The 14,548-nt window shown below is 43.3% G+C and overlaps 1 protein-coding gene across 1 annotated transcript in view; it reads left to right on the top strand.

Annotated features, from left to right (window-relative positions):
• GRK4 (G protein-coupled receptor kinase 4) overlaps positions 1–14,548 on the top strand; it is a 468,205-nt gene that overhangs the window by 376,498 nt on the left and 77,159 nt on the right. Inside the window, exon 13 of the mRNA XM_085642501.1 lies at positions 4,733–4,870. Coding sequence (XP_085498627.1) covers positions 4,733–4,870 — 138 coding nt within the window. The remainder of the gene's footprint in view (positions 1–4,732; positions 4,871–14,548) is intronic.

The raw sequence follows: 14,548 nt of genomic DNA, 5'->3' as shown, positions 1-14,548 counted from the left end.
ACGTCTTGCTAAATCAAAATGACAGAGGCATTTAAAGTATATCTCACAGTATACCATTGGAATATCAAAATAGCTTGTAAATTCGCTATGCCGGTAACTCATCCAAAGAGCTATTCAAAGACCTCAATGATTTCATCAATCTTCACGCCCACTCTCAGGCAATTCAGACCTCGCAAGGATTGTGTGATTCTCTCGCTGACTTTCTTGAGGATAAAATCAAGCAAATTTACCAGAGTTTCCCCAGCCCTCCTGACCTGACAAAGGAGGAGTCTAACTTCAATCTTCCCCTCTTAAACAGTGTCTGCAGCCTGGAAAAGTTTTTTTTTCTCTTTTGAGCAGATACAGAGATCTCTAGAAACAGCCAAACCTGACTACCCTCTGGAACCATGCCCGCCAAAGATCATAGCACTACTCTCCAATCAGATTGCTCCCGCAGTCAGATCTCTGTTTAACCTATCAGTAGATACCGGGAAAATCCCTCTGGCATGGAAATCTTAGCAGGTCATGCTTCCACAAAAGAAGGCTAATGTTGCCCCCACAAACCTTATGAAGTACCGACCCCTCTCACTGCTTTCGCTTCAAGGCAAGCTGCTGGAAGGTCTAATACATAAACAACTCTCAGCCTTCTTTGAGGACAATAAGATCCTGGATCCATCACAATCAGAGTTTAGATCCTCTCACAGCCCAGGAACTACCTTGGCTGCGCTCATGGACTCTATAAGACTCTCTCTTAATGCCAGCTTCCCATCTATGCTTGTGCTGTTGGACCTGTCCGCAGCTTTTGATACTGTCTCTCACACTAGGCTGCTCCAAAGTCTGTATGAGATAGGTATCTATGGACAGCGCCACAGTTGTTCCGAGACTTTCTGGAAAAAGGAACCCAAACTATCTTTCTGGGTGCATTTAAGTCTCACACCATGTACATCGACATTGGGGTCCCACAGAGCTCATGTTTAAGCTCCACCTAATTTAACATATATGTGGCCCCGCCTTGCCAAAATAGTCAAAGTCTTAGGATTTGAAATACTGTCTTATGCTGACAACACTCAGCTGGCCAGCTCTGTTGACAAAGATCTGGTCAAAGTCAAAGAACGTTTCTCCAAAAGGAGGAAAGCAGTCGCAGACTGGATGACAAAAAACTACTTTCAGCTGAACGTGGAAAATACTGAGATCATGCTGTTTGGTAAGGCCCAACAGCTCCGGTTTTCCGACTGGTGGCCTCCAGAAATGGGTACTGCCCCCAACCCCAGTCATGTAGTCAAGAATCTGGCAAAATATAGGTTGGTTATGGGATAGATGTAGAGGCCTACTCCCAGGGTATCGGATTGGCTTAAAGATGCAGCGTTAAGCGAGACCATGGCTTTGAATTATGAAATCGTACTGCACCATATAGACAGACCACAGGATATAGAGGCCCATTAAGATCTTACATCCTGTGGATACAGGAGAGTACCCGGAACTCTTGACATGACACAGAGTGATGCGAGTGTAAAAGGGAGAGTGGGGCCACTCCTGTATACCCGTAATTTGCTCTGGACTATAAGATTTGTTTGTCTTTTACTATTCAGACAGGTCATTGCTATGCTATGCAATGATGACGAATTGTATCCCCACTACAGCAATAATCTATAAAGTTAAAAAGCAATGTTACACACTGGTGCAATGACTAAACTAAGTCATATAGCCTTCTCTGTGACCGATGTAAATGCCACTCTTAGCACAAGCAGGCTTTCTGCCAGAACCTCTTTGAAGGTTTAATTTCACAACTACATCTTATCCCACTTTTTTTTTCTCTAGTCATTTGGTGTCTGATTTTATTTGGTTAATCTTACTACTCACTGTTCTTGAAGTTTCTTTTTCTAATGTGTTGGATTCTGCACGCCCAGTTTAAAATAATACCAACGTTTAATAAATAGTTGTATATACTGCTGGTTCCAACAACTTGCACAAGTATTCTCACAAATACCTTTTTTGAAGTGCGACTCATCACTCTATCACAAATACATTGAATTCCAGCAGTCGGGTAGAACTTTAAATTGTACACAAAGACACTGTTGAATGTTGTCTATTTCAGTTTTCTCTACGTATCAAATACCTGTGCATAACTACGTTTGTGCCAATTACCGATGAATATTTTCAGTATCTCCTTGTATTACTGCCATATTATCCACAAGATGGCTGCATTAATACATGTAACCACAGTCCTGCCAATTTCTTTTTTATTGAGTCCCCGACTAGACCCATCAGGAGAAAGGCCAGTGACCCTCATTTTTGTGAATCTTAGTTAATGGTACACGCCACGGTGCATTGCATCCACAGAGAGCGTCGCAGCTTCACTCAGTTTCTTCCAATGCTGAGACCTCAACACATCCAAGATTGCAGATAAAGGGAGCTACTGCCGGGAGCCCTCAAAAAATACTTATACCCCACCCTTTTTGTTGAGCGCATTTTACTCTTATTAAGCAGGTAAGAGCTATCTGTTGATGTTTACCCAAAGACAAGGTTTTGCATCAATCAGACATATCATCTATGTGGGGCTTTTCGGAAACAATGTTTCTCAGGCTTCAATCATGGATTAACGGGCTTTGCTTGGCTTCTCCTTTTGAAAACCTACTTAGTTAGATAAATGTGAAGATTGCACTTGCATTCTGTCGTTCTTACCTTTCTCCTGTTCCCAGAGAGTCATACCTTCTCCTAGAATCTCTTTAGATGTTGAGTTCCTTATTTTTCCTTGATCTTTTGTATACCCATGCCACCATGCAATATATCATATGGAAAACATATTACATTAGCCTATCAAGTACATTGCAAGGCAAGTCTACGTTGATGGATGTGGAGTTAAAACTAGTTCATATTTACTAGTTTTGACAATGTAGATGATGTACTGGATGAAATATTTCAGTAGGTTGATATTGTCAACCTCGATATAGTGACATACAAACTGATTTTTTCCTGGATCTGGCATAAATGATTGACCATTTCATATTCTACTTGCGTCCTTTGTTTTGGACCCTTTTAGGATTTCTCTTGTCCCTACTCAATATTGTAATGCAGATGTGGAATATGATTTTACACACACTTTCAAATATGTATCGTTCTACCTATGGGTCTCTCTAGGATCTTTTATCTTTACATCTGTATTCTGTCTACATGTTCTCACTTCCACTCCCTTTTATGCCTCCTTCTAGTTGTCCATTGCACCTGATAGTGCAGATCTATTGTCTCAAAACCTTTTCCTGCACAGCACTCTACTGGACATTAGGGGGGTGACCCTTGGCAAGTGTTAATACATTCCCTTAGGCGCCTTTCTCACTGGGCACCATGTAAAACCCATGTATTTGTATGTATGTATGTATATGGTCTTTCTATTGCGTGAACCTAACCAAAAGGCAGAGGAGCGCTGTACATAAGTCAAAGGTAAACTTAAAGTCAATGAGTAATAGGAGAGAAATCTGTGTTGTGGACTGTTGATAGATCCAGAGATAAGCACTAGATTGGCAATGCTGTTATGCCTTCAGTGTGGTATCTGTGGCAAACGCATGTCTATGATGCCACCATGCTGTCTGATATAGCTTGGCACTGATAGCCTGTGGCAGATGCCCATAATGCCCACTTGCAAACAGGCCTCTGGACAGACACATGAAGCCAGTCAGGCCGTTTTCAAAATGGCTGGTCTACAACACCGCCCCTACCGTATCCATGTAGAGTCGCCATCCCCACCTGTTCCTTCTTTTTGATTAACCTTGCTGTTTGCTTTGTCATCAGTGAACTGTCTCTGTTGATGTCATATTAAGAGCTCGGAGGTGGGGAAAAGTGATAGAAAATAAGGAAGGGACTCAGAGATGGGAACAGTGACCAGGAATGTAGTGGGACAGAAAGAGACAATGAAATGAAACAGGATTAACATGTTTGATAATGGGTAAGGAAGGATTAGTGAGAGGAGAAACAGAGGTGAGCAAGGCACAAGGCAATGAAGAAACGGAGAGAAGGGTTTTTAAAAGCAATGATAGTGGTGTGGGATAAGGTGCGAGTTACAGGGAAAGTAACTGCAAAGGTGGGGAATATTCTTCAGAAGAAAAATTGATGCTTCTCCCTGGACAGCTGGGGATAGGCCAAATGTCTCCCATTCGTTTGATCGTCTAGTGAGCACTTCTTTTGCTACCAGTAGTAGTACTTTGCTTGTATCTCTTAGAAGCACCACCCGCATTAAGAAACATATGCCCATTCAGACAGAACTAGAAGAAACAAAAATGCTTTTAAATTCAGTTGGCGCATTGTATGGCATTTAATAGTGTACACTCTCTACATTAAATTGCTGGAATATTTGAAGCTGTGATGGATCTTTGCTATTCTTGCTTTTGTGATTACTCATCATAACCAGTAGAAAATACTTTGCTTTGGCATGAGTAGGTATCTGGCCTCAATTGCTAAGAGACAGTAGGTTTGAGAAGAACTGCACTGCTTGGTGCTTATGGCAGGTCTCATATCTTCAGAAAATGTGTGTCACCTAAAACCTTGTGTCCTCATCTAGACCTTTGTGTCCTCTTCTAAATTCAGAAGACTTTGCATAGAATTGACTCGGCCAGTCTCAAGAAATACATCATAAAACCAGTTCATAATAAAAAAAATTTTTATTTCCGTATTGTGGAAAGATTATTAAAAGAAACTATTGTATTTGTGTTGTGAATTGTTTCAATGTTAAAAACATATTTCTGCAATATTACATCAACAGTTACTTAACAAAGACCCAAAGGAACGATTAGGCTGCAGAGGAGATGGTGCTGCCGGTGTGAAACAGCATTCCATATTTAAGAATATCAACTTCAAGAGACTGGAAGCAAATATGTTAGATCCTCCCTTTATTCCTGATGTAAGTATTTGAAGCATTCCTACTATTGCAATTTTTCAGGTTCTGGTGTCACAAAATAATTGTTTTCTTATAAAACGTATATAAGGACTGGTTTCATCATATTGGGTTGCAATGAAGTTAAGAGATGGGTTCCACAGGTTAGAATCATGCATGTCAAGTTATGTACTACCCTTAAAAGTAAGGCCGAAAACCTCTATCCGCAAAAGATGATCCTACTAAGGTCAGAATGGATTACAGAGGTTGGTCGTTAGAAAGAGATTCCTACCAAGCAGCAAGTTGAGAAGCCCCTCATTTCATCTTCAGCCAGAGCTATAATAAATTAATTATAATAAAGTAAATAAAATATGCAAATGGATTAGAGAATCATTATTCGTCCATCGCATGTATTAAGAAAACACAAACCAAGACTGGTCGTGGTTCTGAGAGCAGCTCCTCGACCTCTTGGTCATCGTGCTACTCCCCCGCTTCTGCAGATTGCTCGTTGGTAAATGGGACTTTGCCATAGTCCTTTGTTGTGTAACTTTCTGTTCTGTTTATTATATTTTATTCTGCTCCTGCTGTATTTTTTCTGGGTTTTTTCACCACTCATACTATTTTTCCCCCTCCTTACTCTCCTGCCAGCCCCTCCCACCTCCCAGGACTACTTATGGAGGCTGTAGCGTGACTCCAGTGAGCAGCTTTTCGACCTCTTGGCCAGCGTGCCATTTCCCCACTGCTGCGAGTCACTCTTTGGTAACTGGGACTCCGCCAGAGTCCTCCAGCTATTTTGTATCTCTCTGTTCCATTTATGTATTGTATTCTCCTGCTGTTTTGTATTTTTTTTTGCCATTTCTGCGGTTTTCTCCCCACTCCTTGAACCCCCAATATCCTCTTCCTCACCGAGACTTGGCTCAACCCTGCATCCGTGCGCAACATCAGCTCAGCCTTGCCAGACAGCTACAAAATTGCACACTGAGACCACATCAACAAGCATGGAGGTGGAATCCCCATCATTCACAAGGAAACCATCCACTGCACCACCACCGCAGACAACATCACCCCTTCCTTGGAACAACTTTGCTCCCAACTTCGAACCAACAGCAACACCACCATCAGAGGCACCCTTGGCCACAGACTGTCTTGCTTTCCACTCCAAAATAAAAGAAATTCAGCACTCTCAAGATGAAGCACTCAGTAAAGCAAGAAGAGACACTTGGAAAGAAAACTCAGCACTCACAAAATGAGGCAAATGAACCTTTACAAGGCAGGTTTAAAATGAATAATACAACACTCTGTAACAATAATACTTTCCCAGATGTAAAATGAAACAGGCAAAAGTAATCCAACTGTCAAATGCAAGGGATAAAACAGATAATAATAATAAACACATACAAGTAATAATAATAAAACACATACAAGTAATAATAAATGTCCAATGCAAGGAATGAGCACTGTCAAATGCAAAGAATAAGCATTGTCAAATGCCAAGAATAAGCACTGTCAAATGAAAGAATCAAATATCAAGAGCATGTATAGGTAGCATGAACACATATGAAATATATACACAAAGAAATGAAACGTATGAAATATATACACAAAGTGAATAAAGGAAATACATCACTGAAGCAGTGTCTGTCAACATTCTGGCCAGCACGACCAGGAAGCCCTTGCCGGTCAAGCAGAAGTCCTGATCGGGAACACCGAAGATGCCCTGTGACAGTGCTTCTACTCCACAGGCGAGCTTCTGTGTGAGCTCCAAGATCTCCCACCTTTAATACCTTTTACTAACATGGAGAAAGACTTCTAGAAATTCCCCCTTCCTTCATCCATTGCGAAACCAAGGCTGACCGTACCCGTCAGCGTCTAGGTTAATCACCAAAGTTGACCAGGCTCCAGTGCTAGGCCTGAGACAGAGAAGTACATTCCTCTCTCACGCTTTTAAACACACATCCCACACATTCTGTTCTGAGCAAGACTGTTTGGCTTTGTGTTGTTATACATCCCACTCTAAAGCTGATAGAAGGCACAAAATAAAACCATGCAAGAGCCCAAAATGATGTTGTATATTGAAAATGGAGTCAATGGTCAATACACATTCTCACAATGCATAATTGTATGTAGCAAAACACAGACCCCCGGAACCTTGCCCCAGTTTCTGTAATGCCCGTCCTGGTTTCATTGCTCCGCTTGCCATCGATTCCGAAAACGATATCTTCCTAGACAATCTCAGTTTTCACCTCGAGGACTTCAATGATACCAACGCCGCCAACCTCCTTGAAAGCATGAGCAACATCAGTCTCACCCAACTGCTCACCAACCCCCCCTCACATCACAGGACACACACTCAACCTGATCTTCATGGCCAGCGACAGAATCAAGTACAGTCATGCCACCGAGCTCACTTGGACTGACCACTCCATCATCCACTTCACCATCTCAGGATCCACCGGCACAGCCCCCAAGCTGCCCATCTCTTCACACCACAGCTGGAACAAGATCGCAGCGAGCCAATGGACTGATGCTGTCAACACTTCCTCTCCTCACACCGAAACCAACCTAGAACAGGAGATCAAGAACTTTTCCGCCTTGATCACAAAGTGTGCGCCGACAGAGCCGCCCCAGCAAACCCACCTAGCTCCAACGGTTCTCCCAACAAGCCAGTTGGCACACGAAGGAACTAAGAACCATGAAGCACACCTGCAAACAACTCAAAAGGAAGTGGCGCACCAGCATGGAACCCACGGACCTAACAACTTTCAAAGCTGTCCTCAACCAATACCGCCAACTCCTGATAAAGACAAAAAGAAGTGTCCTGGCTGACCACATCAAAGCAAGCTCCAGCCACAGTCAAGAGCTCTTCAACATCGTCAGAGAGTTCTGGAGGCACATAGCCACTGAAAACATCATCACCCCCTCACAGGAATTCCGCGATTCCCTGGCGGACTTCTTCCATGACAAGATTTCCACTATCTACAGAAATTTTGAACCCCAAACCATCAATATCCTCAGCCATTTCACCCCCATGACTGAGGATCTCGACCACCTGCTCACCACCTGGGACCACCTCACCAAGCAAGACACAACAGCCATCATGTTGTCCACTCAGGGGCACCCATCGACCCTGCTACCACCACATCTTCAACCTTGGGAGCATCCATCACAACGGCCACCTTTCCCCAAAGGATAGAAACACGCTGAAATCAAGCTTCTACTCAAGAAACCTTCAGCCGATCCCAACGAACTCAAGAACTACCGCTCCATCTCTCTGCTTTCATTTCCCAGCCAAAGTCCTCAAGAAGTCCATCAACTGCCAACTCAGAACACCTGGACACTTTCCAATCCAGATTCCGCACCAACCACAGTCCCGAAACTGCCCTAATTGCAGCCACAGATGCCATTAGATCCCTCCTTGACCAAGGAAAAACTACAGCCCTGATCTACCTCGACTTCTCAGCAGTGTTCAACACAGTATCACACTACACCCTGATCAAAAGGCTTCACAGTATTGGAATCCAAGGATACGCCCTCAAGTGGATCGCCTCCTTCCTCATGGAAGAACCCAAAGAATCCGCCTTCCTCCCTTCACCTCGGAGCCCAAAAACACCATCTGCGGCTTCCCTAAAAGTTCTTCCCTTGGCCCTACCTTGTTCAAAACTTACATAACTCCCTTGGCCAATACTGTCAGATCGCATGGACTGAATAACATATTCTACACCAATGATACCCATCTCATTCTCTCACTATCAGATACCCCCTCTGCCATTCTGACCAGCTTCCGCTGGTGCATGACAAGCATCGCCGACTGGATGAGAGACAACTGCCTACAACTCAACACAAACAAGACTGAAGTGCTCATCTTCGGAAACAACATCTCTCCATGCAACGATGCATGGAGGCCCCCCGAACTATGACTCTCACCCACCCCTAGTGACCGCACCCGCAACCGTGGCATCATCCTGGACAGTAAGCTCATCATGGAAAGACAGATCAACGCAGTCTTACCTGCCTGCTTCCTCACCCTTCGCATGGTCCGCAAGATTTTGAAGTGACTCCCCATCAACACCAGATGCACCGTCACACAAGCCTTGGTCACCAGCTGACTGGACTACGTCACGCACTCTACGTAGGAATCAACTTGCACCTCCTCAAGAGACTGCAAACAATACAGAGCTCAGCAGCCAGACTCGACCTAGACATCCCCAAACTGACCCACATAAACTCCACCTCAAAAAACTCCAGTAGCTCCCCATTTAGGAGAGATAATCAAGTTCAAGATGTTGAGCCACACCTTTAAATTTCTCCACAACCAGGTACCAACCTACATCAACCACCGACCGAATTTTCACCTTCCTTCCAGACACCTGTGCTCTACCTCCTCTGCCTCGCCCACACCACTGCATCCACCGCAGCAACAGTGGAGGACGCTCTTTCTCCTACCTCGCTTTGAAGTCCTAGAAAGACCACCAACTTCATATACGAACCTCATCATCTCTGCTGGAATTCAGGAAAGTACTGTAGACCTGGCTGTTCAACTGAGTCCCCTGCAGCAGTGCGGTCAGCGCCTGGATACCCAAACGGGAGATTAGCCATGTTATACAAATCCAGATTGATTGATTGATTAATATGGAACCCATTTTGTAGCATACATGTTCTTTATCCATATTCTAGTTTAGATCTACAAGTAGTTTTTATTCTCACGAGCCTGATCTCAGAAGATTAGTAGAGTGCCTATCATCAACCTGCTCCTGATAAGGAGCTGTATGACCCTGTATGATCCCACATTCATCTCACGCCTCCTCCCAGTCTCCTGTCTACAGCCCCATCATGCTTATCACCAGTACCTATAGCATTCAACCTTATTTCAACTACAACAGTGCTGCTTGAGAACATTTAAATCGATTCTCCTCCCTGAAAATGTCCGCATAGTGCCAAAAAGTTCCATACGTTTTGATCTCTGAAGTCTGCGGAGTGATGCACCCTGTTAATCCCAGATGTTCTCGATTTCAGTCAAATGAACTACTTCCTGCTAGCAACTCTTTGAGTTTTTCACTCTGAGGTTCTCTTTCGCACTATACGGGTCTGAGAAGGATGGAGATACTGTGTTCTTCCCTGCTCCTTTGAGATTACACCAGCCTCTCCTCATTTTCATCTGCCCAGGCCACCATAAGGGACAAATCTCTACACTGGATGTGGTACCCTGATTAAAAACTGGCAATGTCCTATCAGCAACATACAAAGGCATCATCTTTCCGTTTGCTATTGGGTAAAGCAGCAGATGGGTATGTGTGGCGCTTGCTAGTAGATCTCTGCATCAGAATAGAGTTGTAGATTCACTACCACCTACATGTCATAGGTGGTATAAAATTTGCAGTTCCATCATTGGCCCAGGCAACATACAGCTGAACCTTCAGGATATCATGACAATAATGTCTCTGCACAACCTTCGTCACACCCCCAGAATACTGTTATAAAGATATTATGATGATAATGGGTCTGTGCTAGCCCTTCTCACAGCCCATTTGAGACCATTTGAAAGACCATATAGGGCTTTTAAAGAGATTGAAGTAAATATCCGAAAAAAATGTATGGTTTCATTTCATCTTAGCTTGACCCTGACTGTTCGAGTGGTTAATTATGTTAGATTCGTGCTATCATTAATCTTTGTACAACGTCATAGTGCACAGATTTGGCGTGCGGGTTCAGAGGCCAGAATCATTAAATCCAGGGATCTCCAGTTGATCCAGTTAAAAGTTAGGATTCCAGCGGGTCCACCCAGTCTTACATTGTCTGAGATAAGAAAAAATGAGTATAATTTTTTTGAATAACATTAAAAATGCATTACTTATCAATGGAGTCAAGATACCTAACCGGTGAGCATACACACTAAAAATACGCATATTATGTTATTCTTGTTTTGAGTTCTTTAAGGAATGTTTCATTAGTTTTCTTTTTATGTCCCCAAAAATCTATTGCGTGGTGTGGCCAGCAGTGTATTGCTAGGTTCTGCTATCACTTCCCAAATATAGTCATATGAGTTCCCTTGTTGAGTCTATTTTATTTATAAAGCTCACAGGTATTAACTTTATAGGATTGGAAACCCTGTTAAACACCACTGACCTCCTTTCTGGAACAGCTTCTAAACTTTGAGATTTTGCTGTTTGAGTTGTTTTAATGCCTAGAAAGTGAATTTGGTGAACACATGCTTAGCAGCTGAATCATTTTGACAGCCCTTTTAAGAGATTTGAGTCCCTCATCTGATTCAGACATGTTTTGCTATGCTAGAACACTGAACTACGCACACGCTAATCATATTTCTATTTACAATAGTATACATTCATTTGTCAATATATCATCATCATAGGACATGGTATCTTGAGCTCTTCAAATAAATATAGTCGTTTTTCTGTGGGATTGTTCTCGTGTTCTTTAATTTTTAGGATTTTGCCCAGCCAACACGTGTTTCGTCATGGGGAATAGTCCCACTTGACTTCTTCAGGGCTGTCCGCAAAATTACAGATTCTTGTGGGTTCTCCCTGCCGGTTCTACTTCCATCCCAGCTGATAAGTAGTTTTGTCTTCCTCACATCATTATTACTTTCTTCTGCTAGTAGATCAGTCTTCACTCTGTGTCTCAAAGTCAAGACGCTCCTCTCTACTTAGGTGATTCTCCCTTCACAGTTAGATTTTAAATCCAGTAGGTCCCGCAATTATCCGGGTCATACAGGTGCTCGCGAAGATGGAGAGGGAACAGAGCATACTCGCTAACAGTCTGATAATTTGCGACCCATTGGGAATTGCTGGCCCTCCCAGCGATGGTGGCCTGCTGGGCTCAGCAGACCACCATGTCTGAGACTGCTTTTAATTAAAGTATTTTTTTTTTCAAATGCAGCCCTAAAGGAAAACGGGATGCATTTGAAAAAAAAAATGAAACTTTGAAGTTTCATTTTTTAAGGGCAGGCCTGGGACCACTGCCTGCCCTTAAAAAATAATATTGCATGCATTCCCATGGGGACCCCTTCCCGTTTACCAGTGCCTTACCACCCTCTTGAAGAGGGTGGTAAATTGCGAGTGTTTTGCGACCGCAATTGCAGTTGCAAAACATTCTTACATAGGGTACAGACTCGCTATTAGGAAGGGACGCCCTTGGAACGCTCCTTCCTAATAGCGAGTCTAAAGCTATTTTGCGAGTCGCTATTTAAAGAGCGACTCGCAAAATAGGGTTGGTACATGGGCCATAGGTTTTTTGCATGCGCAAACAGGTCTAAAACCCATTTGCGCATGCAAAATTACGTCGTAAATCTTAGTGCTTTTTTCCCTTTTTTTTCTCAATCCTCCGGTTCACATTGTGTTGTATGCTACATATGGACATATTTACCTACAGACTATAGCTTCCTACAGTGAAAATATGTATACATGTAGCACATGAGGCGAACTGCAGGTTTGAGAAAAAAAAGGTAAAAAGTGCTGGTCAAGTCTCGCTGCCTCTCCCTATTTATTAAGATAATTGAAAGTTTTATAGCCAAAATGTGCTTGAGCTGGCAATGTTTTATTTCACATTTTTCATAATAAATAAAAAGAATGTGGATGCCATACACATTCCTCCCATTTATTATGAAAAATGTTAAATAAAAATGTTGCCAGCTCAAGCACATTTTATTTATGGCTTTCAATTATCTTGATGAACAGGGAGCGGAGTAGAATCAGTGTCGGTCGGATGGGGGAGCTGTGTTGGCTAGATGAAGCGGGGAGCAGCCAGCCTGGTGCCGAGCCTCAGGTATGCCCCCCCCAAGCGTCATGACCCCTTCTCTTGGTAGTATCTATCTAGCTGCTTGAAGCCCGGTGTCGTAGAGAACGGATGGGATACCCAGACATGGAGCGCCTCCAGTTGCAGCGCTGTTGACGGGGGCAAATAGGTCTAGGGGTCCTCGCTCCTCCATAGTGTTGAAGAATGTTACTGTGTTCAGGCGGAAAAAACAGCCATGGAAGTGAGGGCTGGTGCATCCTTGACACAGCGAATGAAAGAAGTGACCAATGAATGAGTAAAAGTCCGAATTAAGTATTATGGGACGAGTCTGCTATACCTCTGCTGTGCAGTTCCAAATATTTTATGTTCTTCGTTTACACCTTTTCAATAAATTTCAATTCTACACACAATTAATGAATAAGAACAGGGGCAAGAGTTTCTCGTCCCCCACACCTGCACAGCAAATATTTCTGGCACTGCAGCAAGCATCGTCTAGAACATGAGCAGCACTTTCCATCGCTCGAGCTTCGTGATTTGTTGAATTCCGGTGTATTTTTCAGCTGAAAAATACACCGGAATTCAAGAGTAATCATGAAGCTTGAGTGATATTCCTCCAGGGCTCAGACAGGGCTTCCCGCCTTCAGCACCGGGTAATAGAGCCCTGCATATGGCGCGCCGACAGGATACAAAGTGCAGGCTGGAGAGTCTTGGGAAGCTGAGCGGTTTCATTTGTGTGAATGCTTGAGAAGGGGCCCGGCATTGGTCCAGACCGGCGAACACTTGATTGTCCCAACCAAAAGCTTTGTAAATTACCGGTTTTGTTGCGGGGAAGGAGCGGGGATGTGTTCGTCCCTGGTGCTGCTGCCTGGTGGAGTGTGTAGAGCAGAAAAGAAAGGAACACTGCTCTGAATTTTAGACCATTACATTCACATTTGCAGTTGCTTTTTTGAGTTTTTAATTGACAATTGTTAATCATTCTTTGCAGGGGCACATCTGCTGTCAATGGCAGGCTTTGCGTTATGGTGATCTGACAGTCAGTGTTTGTTTATAGCTGCCAAGTCTTCCGATTGCTTATGCGCAACATTTCCATAGTTTCACTTCCATAGTACTTATGTACAACTGTACAAGTGACTCACTACAGTAATTGTTGAAGGTATTTAATGGAGTAAGATGTGAGGCAGCTTCTGATGTCTTTAAATATTTTAACACGGCACACTTCACAACTGCTTTATAAACTTTCTTCCATTCTCAAATTTGCTTTAAAATGTACCATTTGCCAACGTGTTCTTCACAATTTTTGCTGCTGAAGAACCCCCAATCACCGTTTCTGTCGGGCTTGTACGCTTTGCACTTTTCCGATGTAACACTAATATACCCAACTTTTACGCCTCACCCCTTTCAAATGTCACCACCCGATGCTGGGTAGTGTTTTGTCAGTTTTGTGGCATCGCATTGACACCTGATGGTACTTCGGTGCTCAGTAATGCGGATACACATGCACCTGGTCGATGAGCGCACACCTGGTCGACATTCCAATCCACATTAAATTGCATGGGCATTTTATCATATACACCATGTTCTTGGTGTTACCATTTGTCATATTTTTGAGTTTCTATGGTGTCCTTAAACCAAGGTGTTGTCTTTTGCACTTTTCGTGAAAGGACATACACTGCAATTACCACATGGTGATGGGCCAAGTCAAGTATGAACTGACGGGGGTGATAGAGTCCCACTCCTGGGGGATGTTGGTATACAAGGACTCCACATCCAAGCTCACGAGTAAATCCGTCTTACTATCAAGTTCAGCCTGAAAGAATACGTTACAAAATTGTGACAGGGGTTCCAGGGTGGACCCTATCCCAAGACTATATGTGTCCCAGGTGGTAGAAACCTATTCTTGTGAACCTTCAGAAGGATGTAGAAGTAGGGTACCTTAGGTTGTTTCTGTGTGAGAAA

Source organism: Triturus cristatus, chromosome 2_2 (genome assembly GCF_964204655.1).
Source record: "Triturus cristatus chromosome 2_2, aTriCri1.1, whole genome shotgun sequence".
In the NCBI taxonomy this organism is placed as follows: Eukaryota; Metazoa; Chordata; class Amphibia; order Caudata; family Salamandridae; genus Triturus; species Triturus cristatus.
This window is presented reverse-complemented; position numbering and strand designations above follow the sequence as displayed.